We start from the raw sequence: 13,828 nt of genomic DNA, 5'->3' as shown, positions 1-13,828 counted from the left end.
GGGGATCAAACTCAGGTCCTTGTGCTTGCGAGGCAGGCTAGCCCAGGCTGGTTTTGAACTCAGAGCGATCCTCCTGCCTCAGCCTCTGGAGTGCTGGGATTACAGGCGTGCGCCACCATTCCCGGCTTTGTTTTCACTTACATTCCTTCTTTAGTATATAAAATGTGGTCATTAGCTCCTTCCACCAGCCTACTTTACCTTGGTCTAAACAATGATGAGCATTACAATTTTAAATATTTTGCTAATTTGATGAATAAAAATAACATGTTGTTTTTAAAAGTTTTACTCCTTTATGTATTCATGAGGTTGAATTTGTACACTTCTATTTTAATTCATTGGTTCATCAACTTTTGCGCACATTTTTGTGGAGATGTTAGTACTTTTCTTAACATACACTTTATCTAATCCCTCTACCCCCTTTCCTGTTATTTTTTAATATATAGTTTTCAATTTCTTAGATTTTAAATATATAGTTTAGGTGAACCATCTTTACTCTTAAGTATTATTTTCAAAACACGCATTAAATAACCTTTTAATTTAAGATGGTGTAATGGTTAATGATTGAAATGACTTATTTTCTCTTATACTTCTTACTCTTCTTTGTATAGTGGATGTTCTTGATTGTGTTTTACTTGCTCTCTTGGTCAGTTACAGTATTTTTTTTTTTTTTTGCAATTTTCATGAAGACTAATGGCAGGGATTGGCAGTGACATATTCTCTGTCTCTTTGCATTACCTGAGAGTTACTTTTTATACATTCATTTGTTGATATCTCTTTGAATGGTAGTAAGATTCTTGGGTAATAAATTTTTCCCTTAAAACTCTATAGATATTGTTTCCATGGCCTCTGATATTTTATGTTTGGGAGCTATGTGAGGTTATCTTCATGTTGTTTTCATTTTGGTAAGCAGCATTCCACTTTGGACCTGTTAGTATGTCACATTTAATTTTTAAAGAAAATAAGTTTATATACTTGGCCAAATTATTTTGCAGTGTAGACTCAGGTCTTTTCACGACTTGGGGAACTATTCTTTTATTTGATTGGTCTTTCACTACTTTATATTCTTCCTTCCTTCAAAGATTCTTGTTATTGGTACTTTGGCCTCCAGAATCTGCACCTCATGCCCTGTCTTTCCTTGACCAAGTTTTCATTTTCTAAGTTCTAATATTTCATGAGCTCATTTACCTAGTTCAGTATTTTGATTTTTCTGCTGCATAGTTCTGCCATTTACTCCATCATTGTTTTAAACAAAGCAATTCTGTTGAAACACACCAACTCCAAGCTGTTTCCTGATCTCATACCATTCCATCTTCATGTCTACTTGTGCCATTTTGACAGATGCAATGTCTTCTTGCAAAATGGATAATTTTCTAATTTTTTTATTGTCATTTCAAAGGAGCCTTTTTCTAGTCAACATGGTTCCATTCCATTGAACTATAGCATTTTTGTATATAAGTATGGTGATTTTTCTTTATCTGTTTATCCTTATACAGTATACTGTGATTAAAAATATAGTGTAGGTTTAAATTTTAAAAGATTATTAGATTTAAAGACACATTGTTATTAATTCCTCTCAAAATACTCTTCCTAGTTTCAAACACACTTAGCCCATTGTACTTGTCACTTTCTAAAGCAGTCCTATAAGAAGTGTTTTTTGAGTATCTTTAATTGCACTGTTGTGGCTGTCTTGCTATCCTGAATGGATTAAAAACATTTATTTTTCATGGACATTTTGACTTTGGGGAAGTCACATGGTGGTGCCAGATTCATGAAGAGGTGAATGAGGATGCACTGTAACCTTTTTATCAGGCTGCCTTTCTGTTGGATGGCACTCACTAGCAGCATGCACTGTATTTTTCTTTTCTTGTTTTTTTTTTTTTTTTTTTTTTTTTTTTGGCAGGGTCTCACTATGTAGTTGAAACTAACCTGGAACTCACTATGTAGCCCAGGCTGGTCTCAAACTCACAGCAGTCCTCTGCCTCAGCCTCCCAAGTGCTGGGATTACAGGCTTGTGCCACCATGCCCGGCTGCACTGTAATTTTTTATCATACCTTGTATAGATACGAATGAGGACCTCTAGAATTTTGTGAGAAAGTAACAGGAATAATGGATAAGTATTTAAAGTGAGGGGAAATATTTTGAGAGGGACTAATGGCAGTGTGTCTTTACCATGATAAATTAAAAAAAATTTTTTTAACATTCACCATATTTTTGATCACTTCTTTTCTAATACAGAATAGTAGTGCCTCAAAGGCAGATAGTTGAGATTAGTTCTATGGAAGATTAATATGGATTCCTGGCAGAATTCTTCCCTTGAAGGAGGAAGGAAGAAAATGTATTCTTACATAGCCAGATGAGAGATTGGATAAATTGGAGTGTGCTTGATAACTTGCTTGTCATTACATGGAATGGATACTTGCATTGTGAGCAAATAGTGATAGGTTTTGCCCACTCCAGCATAGCTCCTTGGTCTAGTTTCTCACCTCAGTTATGTCTGTTTTCCTTTTCAAAGTGATAGCTTGTAATGGTAACTCAACCCAAGTCCATGAGCACCATGGATTATGGGTATATAATGCTGCCCTATAGGAGCAAGAGTCCTGCCTGTGAGTGCCCTGTAGTGTTCCTTGTTCTTTTGCTCTCCACTTTCTTAGAATGTGAATCCTCTCTGCATCTGATTATGTATTTATTAAGCATGCTGCTTTTTCAGAGAGATAGCAGTCTTCTTTGTCTTTCTTTTCATTCCATATATATACATATGTGTATATATATATACTATATATATATATATGTATATATATGTGTGTGTGTGTATATATATATACTATATATATATACACATATGTATATATATGTGTGTGTGTGTATATATATATCAAGCACAATTTCTTACCTCTCTGGCATTATTTCCCTAATATTTAGCACTACCACACATTGCGATCTGTTTTGAATCTTTCATTGAACATTGAACATGTCTTTGACAATCTAGGAACAGCCTGTGTCTGATCTGGCATCTTCTTTTTTCATTGGCTATTAAATTCTGAAAATATCTTCACTCATGGATGTCTCCAGATCTAGGAAAAATAAAGCCATAAATATTTTATTTTATTATTATTATTTTTTTTGGTACCAGGGATCGAACTTGGGTCCTTGTGCTTGCAAGGCAGGCCACCGAACTGCTGAGCTAAATCCCCGGCCTAGCCATAAATATTAAGATTGAGAGATGAAAGTAGACAGGTAAGAATGAAAAGGTTCAGTGATTATGTGGAGCTAGGAGATTGGATTTCACTATTGGACTATTTACCTCAAGAATGCCTTTAGCAAAGCTCCTGATTATTACTTTAAGAAATTTGGGTGAAATAGCCTTGGTGACACACTGGACCACAAAACCAAGGAGATCGGTGTGGGAGTATATTTAGGGTGACCACCTGTTCTGATTTGTCTGTGGAAAGGGGAGAATCAGAGGATGTAACAATTTTAGTGTTAGAACCAGGGAAGTCTTGCATATGAATTGGTTACCCTGTGTAATTGTGCTTCTGCATCTGTGGTCTTTCATATACGAGTTATTTCATGCTACAATGAATGTTCAGAGCTTTCTTCACCAACTTCCAGGGTGTGCTGCTGTTATCCAACAAAGACCGAGAGTTTATTATTTTTTTTATATTTCCTTGAATAGTCTACAATCTCAGATTCCAGTTATAGATAAGTCAATTTTTAGCTGTATTCTGATTACTCTGACAAATAGACATTCTTTCATGTATTTTTATGTAAAAATCCTTAAGAACAGTCTTCAAAATCTGGGAATGTCTTTAGTATATCTTTTGAGCTATGCAATCTATGAAGCTTGAGCACTTTTATAGACTTGGAGTTTTAGATAAAGTAGAAGCTCTTAAATTAAAATTATAGGGTTTTCCCTAAAAGTCATAAAGGATTAGACAGGAACAATTTCAAAAGAATTGTTTGATTTCGGAGTTGCCAAGGATTTAAATGAAGGTACAAGCCCAAAGTATTAATGATAATGTTATGTTTACCAGCTGACCTGCATCACTTTATCACTCAGTGGAATAAAAGCACTTAATAAATATTAAGACGATTTTTCCCTTCATGATGTCTGTGGATTCTGTTACTAGTAGCGTAAAAATAACAGTGCTTTTATTTAGGTAATTGAGATTGGTATTTGTGCATTTCCTAGAAATTGTTTCAGCTGTGAATCTGGCCTGGAAAATCTCTTCTAATTACTACCCTGTACTTTTTTGGTTGATTCTGAAACCCCCCTTAATCAAAATAGTCATGATCACCCAGAAATACTGAGGATTGTCTTTAGCTAGATTCCTCAGAGAACACAAAGTGGTAGAAATACATAATGGTCAGTCAGCCCTTTTCATCAAACAAAATTTGGCACGTTCAGGGTGGCATAGCTATATTTATATTTGCATTTAAAGCTCCAAATGTATTATGGATACTTTCCTCTTTACCTCATGTTGCATTTTGTATTATTTATGTAGTGACTTGAGGTTTGTTACTTAATTCACCTTGAATCACCTTTCATAGGAAAAGTTGCTCTTGATCCATTTCTTTCTTCCACTTTGATTATTTAATCCATTTAAAAGGTTCTATTGGCTTTCCTGAAAACATTCTGAATCTAATCAGTGCTCCTCATTGCCTGTGTCACTACAGTCCAAGTCAGTAGCAATTCCTGCATAACCGACTGCAACAGCTTCCTGACTGGTCTTCCTGTGTCAACTCTTTCTTGCCTGCAGTCTTCTCTTGTATTAGTCACCTTTCATTACTCTAACGAAATGCCAGAGATAGGCCATCTTCACAAAGCAAAAAAGTTATTTCTATTATGGCTCTGGTGATTCAAGGTCAGATTCAAGCATTCTGTGGCATTGTTATCTGGAAGATACAGGAGGATAGCAGGAGCAGCTCCAGGTGGAGTCATCTGAGATTTGTCCATGCTTCAAGTTTCCTGTGGTCAGGGCTGATAACTTCTGTAGTGGCTGAATCCTCTAAGACAGCTGCAGCAGTAGCGTCAGAGCATGCCATAGGGAAGAGCTGGTCTATTTCTTGTTTTTATAAGCACCACATGGCAAGAGACAGAGAGTGTGTTTGTGCATGTATATGTGTGCCTGGTCTCTCCCCTCTTCTTATAAAGCTACCAGGATTTAAGCAAGGGATTCCATCCTAATAATCTTACCCAAACTCAGTAATTTCCCTAAAGCCCCGCCCACTAAGCACCCAAATCATTTTAAGTTTCTTTAAGTTTCCTCTTAATTGCTTAACAGTGAGGATTAAATTTCAACACCTGAAGCTGTGAGGGACACTCAGATCATCTCTACACCGCAGCATCTCTTTCCTATAAAGCTTTGTGTACATTCTGTGTACTTAGGTAACTACATATTATTGTTCTCAGACTAGTGAGCCAGGTAGTCTTAAATAAACTGCCAAATGTTTTCAGTCACTATATGTATATTTTAAAGTAGAGGTATTTGTTTATTTTACATCAGTTTCAGATTGCTGCAAAAGTGAGTAAAAAGAAGAGCATTCTCGTAAATGGCTGCCTCCAGGTATGCATGGCTTCCCCCACTAGCAACCCCACACTGGAATGATAGTTTATTATAATTAATGAACCTATGTTAATGTGTCACTATCACCCAAAGTCTATAGTTTTTTGAAGGTTTACTCTTCTTGTTTTATATTCTATGGATTTTAAAAAATGAATAATATGTATCTACTATTATAATATTATACATAACAGTTTCACTACCCTAAAAATGCTCTGTTCTACCTGTTCATCCCTTTCTCCCTATAACCCCTGTCAACCATTGAAGATTTTATTATTATTAATTTTCTCTGAGTATTCCTTACACTGTATCCAACTTATTTTGATTGCTTATAAGAACATTGTACAGTATCCGCATATTTTGGGATTTTTAAAGACTTGTTCTGTTTATGATTTCTAGTTTAATTCCATTGTGGTGTGTTCATTGTTTCAAATTTGATAATGTGTCTATCTTGGTGGTATATCTTGGTGACTGCTCCATCTGAGCTTAATGAAAATATGTATTCTGCTGTTATTGAAGTGGCTATTGATATCAATTATAGTTAGCTGATTGGTGGTGTTGATTTCAAGTATACCCTTACTAAGTTTTCTAACTGTTGCATCTCTTTCTAGGACAAGAATGATTAAATTTCCAACTATAAATCATGGATTTGTTTTTTTTCGCTTTGCTATCTACCATCTTTTGCCTTAAAATTTTGCTGCTCTATTGTTAAGTGCATATACATTAAAGATTGTTTTATTTTCTGGGAAACTTGACTTCTTTGTCATTATGCATTACCTCTCTATTTGTGACACTTTATTGTTCTGAAATTTTTTCTCTCTAAAATTAATATAGGTACTCCAATTTTGTTTCGATTGGTGTTGATATGGTGCATCTTTCTCCATCCCTTTACTTGCAATCTCTGTATTTCTGTATTTAAATTTAGTTGCTGATAAACAGCACAGAGTTAAGCCTTGCTTTTGTGCCTGTTTTTTTATGACTTCAGAAGTAATTGTAAAGGCCTTAGCTTCCCAGAGTACTGGGATTGCAGGTATGTGCCATTGCACCCACCTTTTCTTTCATTTCTTAAAGCATAAGTGATACTTTAAACAATTTTTTTGGCAGAGTCCTAGAGTTTACAGGGTAATCCAAGCCTACTTTCAGATTCTACTGTATCGGTTCACAGATTAAGCAAGTGCATTAAAGTAACAAAGTGTTCGTAATTTCTTTTTACATAAACATATATTCATTTATATCTAAATTTACATTAGCACATATAGTGTATATGCATATACAATTGAATACATTGCTCCTAATATTACTGTGAATAAATTGTTAGATGAATTAAGGGTAATGGATTTTATTTTATCTTTACTTGTTCTTTCTCTAATACTTTTTCTTCCTTATATAAATCCAAGTTTCTGACCTTTGCCATTGTCCTTCTGTCTTGCAGTGCAGGTCCACAAGTAACAGTTCCCTCAGTTTTTCTTTAGCTCAGAAAGTATTTCTGTTTTACTTTTGAAGGATAATTTCTCAGGGTACTGAATTTGAGGTCGATATGTTTTTTTTTCAATCAACATTTAATATTTCACTTTACACTTTTATATTTCTTTTCTTTTTTTTTTGGTACCGGGGATTGAACTCAGGTCCTTGTGCTTGCAAGGCAGGTGGCGGAACCACTAAGCTAAATCCCCAGCCCTACATTTTTATATTTCTTAAGGCAGGGCCGCACTATGTTGCCTAGGCTGCTCTCTAATTCTTGCACACAAGTGATTCTTTTTCCTCAGCCTCCAGAGTAACTAGAACTAAAGTGTGTACTACCCCACCTGGCTCACTTTACAGTCTTTTTCCTTGCATGGTCTCTAAAGAGAAATCAAATACAACTTTTAACTTTTCTCTCTTATAGATAATTTTTTCTGGCTTTGTTTAAGGTATTCTATATTCTGTATTCTGCATTTTGAATATGATATGCATAGGTGTTGAATATAATTAGTAACAGTAGTATTTACTTTGGTTGGTGGTTGTTCTCTGAATTTCCTAGATCTGTGCTTTGGCGTCTAACATTAATTGATGGAAATTCTTAATAATTTTCTTTTTTTTTTAAGTGTAGGAAAAATTTATTGAGGGAAAGAAACCTTCTATCTAAGAGAGACAGAGGGAAACTGTAAAATGACTTGCCCATTCTTAATAATTTTCTTCTGTCCTTTTCTGTCATTTCCTCCTAGTATTCCCATTATACATATAGGCCACCTTCCATAGTTGCTCCATGCTACTCAGATATTCTGTTCTGTTTTTCTAAGTCCCTTTTCCTTTTTAATTTTCAGTTTTAGAAGTTTCTGTTAACATATTCTGAAGCTCAGAGATCTCTTCTCTGGCATGTTCTGTCTTCTAATGAGCCCATCAAAGGCGTTCTTCATTTCTGTTGCACTGTTTTTGATGTCTAGCATTTCTTTTTGATTCTTAGCACTCCCTTCCCTTTGCTTGCATTACCCATCTGTTCTTGCATGTTTCCTATTTTGTCCTTTGGAGCCCTTAGCATATTAATCATAGTTTTTAAAGATTCATGGTCTGATAATTCTAATATTCCTGTCATATCTGACTCTGGTTCTGAGTTTTGTTTAGACTTTTCGGGCTGTATTCTTTTAAAATGCTTTGTAGTGTTTTTTCGTGATGGGGTGACATGATATACTTGTAAATGGAATTGCAGTAAGTAGACCTTCAGTGATGTGGTGATGAGGTATGTGGGGAGGGGAAGTAGTCTATAATTTTATGATTAGGTCTTTGTGTTACTGTACCATGGAATGGTGAACTTTATAAATGATTCTCAGTTTTTTTCTCATTCTTGGTTAGGATAGGATGGGTAGCAGGTTTTCGAGTTATATATTTCTCTTCTTCCACATAGAAGGGTAAAAGGAGCTGAAGTTTCTATTCTTCCACATGGATGGCTAGATCTGGCTGGACTAGGTAGATAGTTTCCCCAGGTCAGCTCGGCTCTGATAAACCTCAGTAGGCTAAACTTTGGTAAATACTTTCTCTTGAGAGCAGTCCTTGTTAAGAACACAATGCTCTGCAATAGTGCATAATAGTTAATTTCTAGTCCTCTTGCTGAGGAGATTTTTCTCTTACCTTCACTCTGAGAATCTGGCTGAACTTCTAGAAATAAAACTCATTAAAAAAATAAAACTCATAAAAAACTCATAAAAATACCCACCCTGTGACTAGATCCTCTTGTACTTTTTAACTCTATGCATTGTCCTCACAATAATCTCAAGAGTTCCTTAATCCTTCAGGATTTTATTCTTTGGAATGGGTTCCCACAGATGCCTCTGCTTGCTAGTTTCTAGCTGTGAAGTTGTGATTGTCAGTTTCCAACCCATCTCTCCTGCGTTTGTGGCAATGGCTTACCTTACATTCTCCTCTAATGGGTCATAGGTGAGTTGTTGATGGGTCATAAGAGAGTTGTTTTGTTATTGTTGTCAGACTGGAATGATGACTCCTAAACTCCATATGTGCCAGACCAGAAATGGGAAGTCCTGGCAATTTTAAAATTGGCTTTATTGAGGTTTCATTTAGATGATTAACATGTAGGGATATCCACCAATTTAAACGCTACCATTGGATTAATCTTAAATGTGTGTGCCTTTATGTAGCTACTACAACAGTCATTAATATGGAATATATTCTTCAGCCCCAGAAAATTCTCTTAGGTTACTTTTGAGTCAGTCTGCTTTGGCCTCATATATTTAGATATATCATCACTTTGAGTGACCAGGATATTTTTCCTCCTATAAAATAATTTGTGAGATATTTCTTCTGCTTCTGTTTTCTGGAAGAATTAGGGTTGGCCCGATACTAGTTTTTCTTTAAGTATTTGTTAAAATTCAGCAGTGGTGTTATCTGAACCTGAAGATGTCTTTTTGAGGGGATTTTTAATTATAAATTTTGTTTCTTTAATAAGATATGGGACTATATGAGATTTGATAGTGTATCTTTGAAGGAATTTGTCAGTTGTATTTAGGTTGTTGAATTTATTGTCATTAAATCACCCACTATATTCCCTTATCGTCCTTTTGTTTGTTGTCTGTAGGAACTGTGATGATCTTCTGTTGATGTCTGATAATGATAATTAAGATCTCTTTTCCTAATTAGTGGAGAGGTTACTTTATTTTATAACATTTTCCTATTTTTTATGGTTTGTATATTATTTCCTTTTCCTGCTTCTTTTGAATTTAGATATTTTTCTTATTCCATTGTATCTCTACTTTTGCCTTATTAACTATACTTCTTTGATGGATGGATTGATTGATTTTGTTACTAGTGTCCTTGGGTTAGGATTTCTTAACCTCAGAACTATTGATGTGTAGGCTGGATAGTTTTTGTTGTTGTTGGGTTGTCATATGAATTGCAGAATGTAGCTTCTATGAGGTTTCACTAGAAGCTCTGTTCCCTCTCAATTGTGACATCTAAAAATATGTCTCCATATGCTGCCAAAGGTCCCTTGAAGACTGAGAGGGAAGTGGTAATGACAAAATTATATTGATTGAGAACTGCTACTCTTGGGTTTTTAGTATCTTTAAATTACCACAGTTATCATCACATGTTATTTTACTACCTTTCCTATAGTGTCAGAAACTTTAAAGAGTGTATTTCTTATTAAATATTACTATTAAGTAGTGATAAACTATTAAATAGTTTTATTTCTTTTCTCATAGCCTTTGTGCTATTTACATGCATTTTACTTCTATTTTATGTTATAAACTTCAGAATACATTGTTATTATTTTGGCTCTAAATAATTTATCTTAGTAATATTTTTATTGGTGGCACTTTCATTGCTTTGAGCAGGTCTAATTCTGATGTTTTTTATTTACTTGAAGAATTTCAAGTCTAATGAATGCAAATTCTTTTAGCTTTTTCTGAAGTCTTTATTTTACTTTTATTTTGGGCTACTTTTTTTTTTAGTTGGGACTGAATCTAGATTGACAGTTGTTTTGAGTATTTTGAGTATGTCAACAGATTGTCTTCTGATTGAGAAGTCTGCATTCATTCTTGTCTTTGACCTACTGTGTTGAATATGTCCCCTTTTCTGCTTCCTGTTAACATTTTTCTTTATCACTGATGTTGAAAATTTCAATATACATTAGTTTGGTCTTGTTTATTTTATTTTGCTTTATGCTTTTTGAGCTTCTTGAGTCATTGAGCTTGTAGTTTTCATCAAACTTGGATTTTGAGGAGTATTATTTCTTCAACAATAATTTTTTGGGTAACAAGTTACATTTATGGTAAAGTACTTAATATTGTTTAATAGGTCATAAACTAATTTTTTGGTAGTATATTTTCTCTGTTTCCTTTATTTTGGATGCTTTCTGTATTTGAATATTCTAGTTCACTTTTTCTTCTGTAGTATCTAAATTTCTGTTAATTTTAATGTGATTTTAGTTTCAGATACTATACATCTTAGATGCTTCTATATATATATGATGAAAGATATACAAACACATATATAGATGTATATAAAATGTGTATATGTTTATATGGATGTCTTCATTACTGTCTTCTGTTACTTTTTCAGTGAATGCTGGATATTGCGCATTGTGTTTTTTGTGTGCCTGATTTTGTTGTATCCTTTTAAATATTCTTGGATTTTGCCCTAATGAATAATTACATTATATCAGTAAATTAACCCTTTTGACCCTTCGTTTTAAGATTTGCTAGGTGGTCTAGAACAACCTTTAATCTAGTGTTAATGTGGCTTTACTATTAAGGTGATGCTTTTTCTAAGGATTATCTAGGATCTCATAGTAGGAGCATTCTGGCTACTGGGAACACAAAATGTTCTGGTCCTGAATGAGGTCTGAGATTTGTTCAGCCTACTGTTTCTGCTGCTTGCTTTTGACTGTTGGGAATTTTCATTCTCTTATTCACACATCAGTGCTTAGCTAAAGCCTGGAGGAGACCCTTCAACAGATCTCTACTTGCTTTCTTTCTGTGCAAGTTCTACTGTTCCTACAGCCTGCTTTGAAAAGCTTGCTGCTTTTGCCTTCCTGTCTTTGTTCTTTCAACTGACTTACATTTTCCTACTCTGACTTTGAAATTGTTCCCAGGTAGTAAGTAACAGCAGTGATAGGCCTCCCTATTTTGTTTCTCTTTTCACTGGTATCATATTCCTGTTTCTTGATAGAAATTTTGATTTATATTTTTGCTTTGTTTTATTGTTCTTTAAATCCGAGAGTAAACAGTGTTACCATTACTCCATAATCTGGAAATGGAAGTCCTTCAGTTGTCATTTTGCATTTCCTTTCTGTGATTGGAGATTACATTATAGATTGTTTCTGCTGACATGCATGGGGACTGGTTGCCTTTGATTCATAGTTTAAACTATTATCTAGGTATCTTGGTAAGGGGTTTGTGGTGCTTATAAAGGAAATTATATGTTGGGGAACGTACTGTTTATCTATTTTCTTTGTAACAGAGGAAGTAATTTAGTAGGCAAAGGTGGTACTAATTTTGCTGAATGTATAGCATAAGTTCTTAGAATATGCAACAACTTGGTCATTGATTTTTCTCCCACTGCTTGTGGTTTTAGGAGTATTTTTTAAGTGATAAATTCACCATCTATTTCATTCTTGAATCACGAATCTCAATGCTCAGATTCTATTCTGAGAGCCAGACATGCAATGTGCTGAGTTTGTTGGTTTGTTGCCTGGAAAATTGTTAGGACAAAATTGATATTTTGATTATGAAGAGAAAGAGGCAGATTTGAAATGAAAATGTTCATCTCTGGCCTACTGTATATAAACAAAGACATACCTACAAGTAGATCTGCCACATGAAACAGAAAGAAGCACAATGCATAAATAGTAAACTTTTCATTACTGTTAGTGGGTGGACATCATAAGACTGCATAAGTAGGGTGAGTATATATCATGTTGGCTGAGGGTAATCCAGGTTTACATTTGTTGTTCTGGAATAATTTTGAAGTACAACTTCACTTTTGAAAGTGACCTGATTTGGATGATATATATGTATGTATGTATATGTGTATATATGTGTGTGTGTGTGTATGTATAAACATATGTATATAGTTAAATATAATCTAGATATCCATCTTTCTTATAAGAAATGGATTAAAGAATGTAAGGTAATTGTTAATTATTTAGTTACTGTTGTTCCTTATGTGATAGATTTACTGTTTACCTTCTGTTTTAGTTAAATAGTAGATAGTATATACTGACTAATAAACGTGTTTAAAAATTTGCTTTGGTATTTTTCCTGCAGATGATCTCAATGCCACCCACCAACACTGTGTTTTGGCTGGTTCACAACCTCGGTTTAGTTCCACCCACCGAGTGGCAGAAGTAAGTATAAATAAAAATGTGATTCACACTTAATTGGATGTGACAGAAGTGGTTGAGTGAGCAATTTATCATAGAGCTTTGGAAGAGTATTTGATAGGAAAATTGCTTCCATCTAACTTGACTGTAGTCTCTACTTACTTTTTTAGCTTTGGGTACTATTGGTTGCAATTTTAAAGTATGTTCACAGCATGGGATAAGTGTATTTTGTTTTGGGGGGGTTGCATTTCTTGGAGAAGGTAAATACCATTGGTAGATGTCACTAGTTTGAGATTTCTTAGGTGTTAAATCTGTCAAGATCAAGGGCAAGAGATGGGCAGAGGAAATGGAATGAATATGTATGCTCAGTCATTTATTAGCTATGGCTGGATTCTAATGAATATTTGCCTGAACTTTTTGGTGAGACTTTGGGCATGTGAGTGTAAACATAGGAGAAACTTAGAGTGGTATGAAGGAATTTTTTTTCTCCATTAAGTTTATTGGTACATTTATGTAAACAATACAGTTACAGTCATCATTGAGATCTTGTACCTTTACATGGTTTTTAATTTTTTCCCATTCCCCTGCCCTCCCTTCACCCCGCTTCACCTGTCCCGATTTACAAAGACTTTGTTTCCATTTTTTCCTTTTTTAATATTTTTTCTTTTCCCTTATTTCCTTTCCCCTACCCTTCCCACTTCCCCTACTCCTTTAGACCTTTTCTTCCTATTTCACATTATTAGTTATGCTATTTGAACCTTATTGGTATAAAGGAATTTCTGACTATCCCAATTATGTTAGTAGCCCAAATTTTCTTGCTTGATTCTGCCACCATTTGGCAGTGGGGATCCTACTAGCTCAGTATGGAAAGTTAATAAATGAGGAAAACTCATAGTAATCACTTTAGAGTTCCAAATGGATTCCAGTGAGAAGACAGTAATTACGAGAGAATTAA

General features: G+C 34.5%; 1 protein-coding gene across 1 annotated transcript in view; it reads left to right on the top strand.

The window, feature by feature from the left end:
• The window catches only part of Fto (FTO alpha-ketoglutarate dependent dioxygenase), a 391,986-nt gene that overhangs the window by 158,704 nt on the left and 219,454 nt on the right, over positions 1 to 13,828 (top strand). The window contains exon 6 of the mRNA XM_010629684.3: positions 12,818 to 12,897. Coding sequence (XP_010627986.1) covers positions 12,818 to 12,897 — 80 coding nt within the window. The remainder of the gene's footprint in view (positions 1 to 12,817; positions 12,898 to 13,828) is intronic.

Source organism: Fukomys damarensis, unplaced genomic scaffold (assembly GCF_012274545.1).
Source record: "Fukomys damarensis isolate Sample0158 unplaced genomic scaffold, DMR_v1.0_HiC HiC_scaffold_32, whole genome shotgun sequence".
Classification (NCBI taxonomy): domain Eukaryota; kingdom Metazoa; phylum Chordata; class Mammalia; order Rodentia; family Bathyergidae; genus Fukomys; species Fukomys damarensis.
The sequence above is the reverse complement of the archived record's forward strand: the minus strand, read 5'-3'. Positions and strand labels throughout refer to the sequence as shown.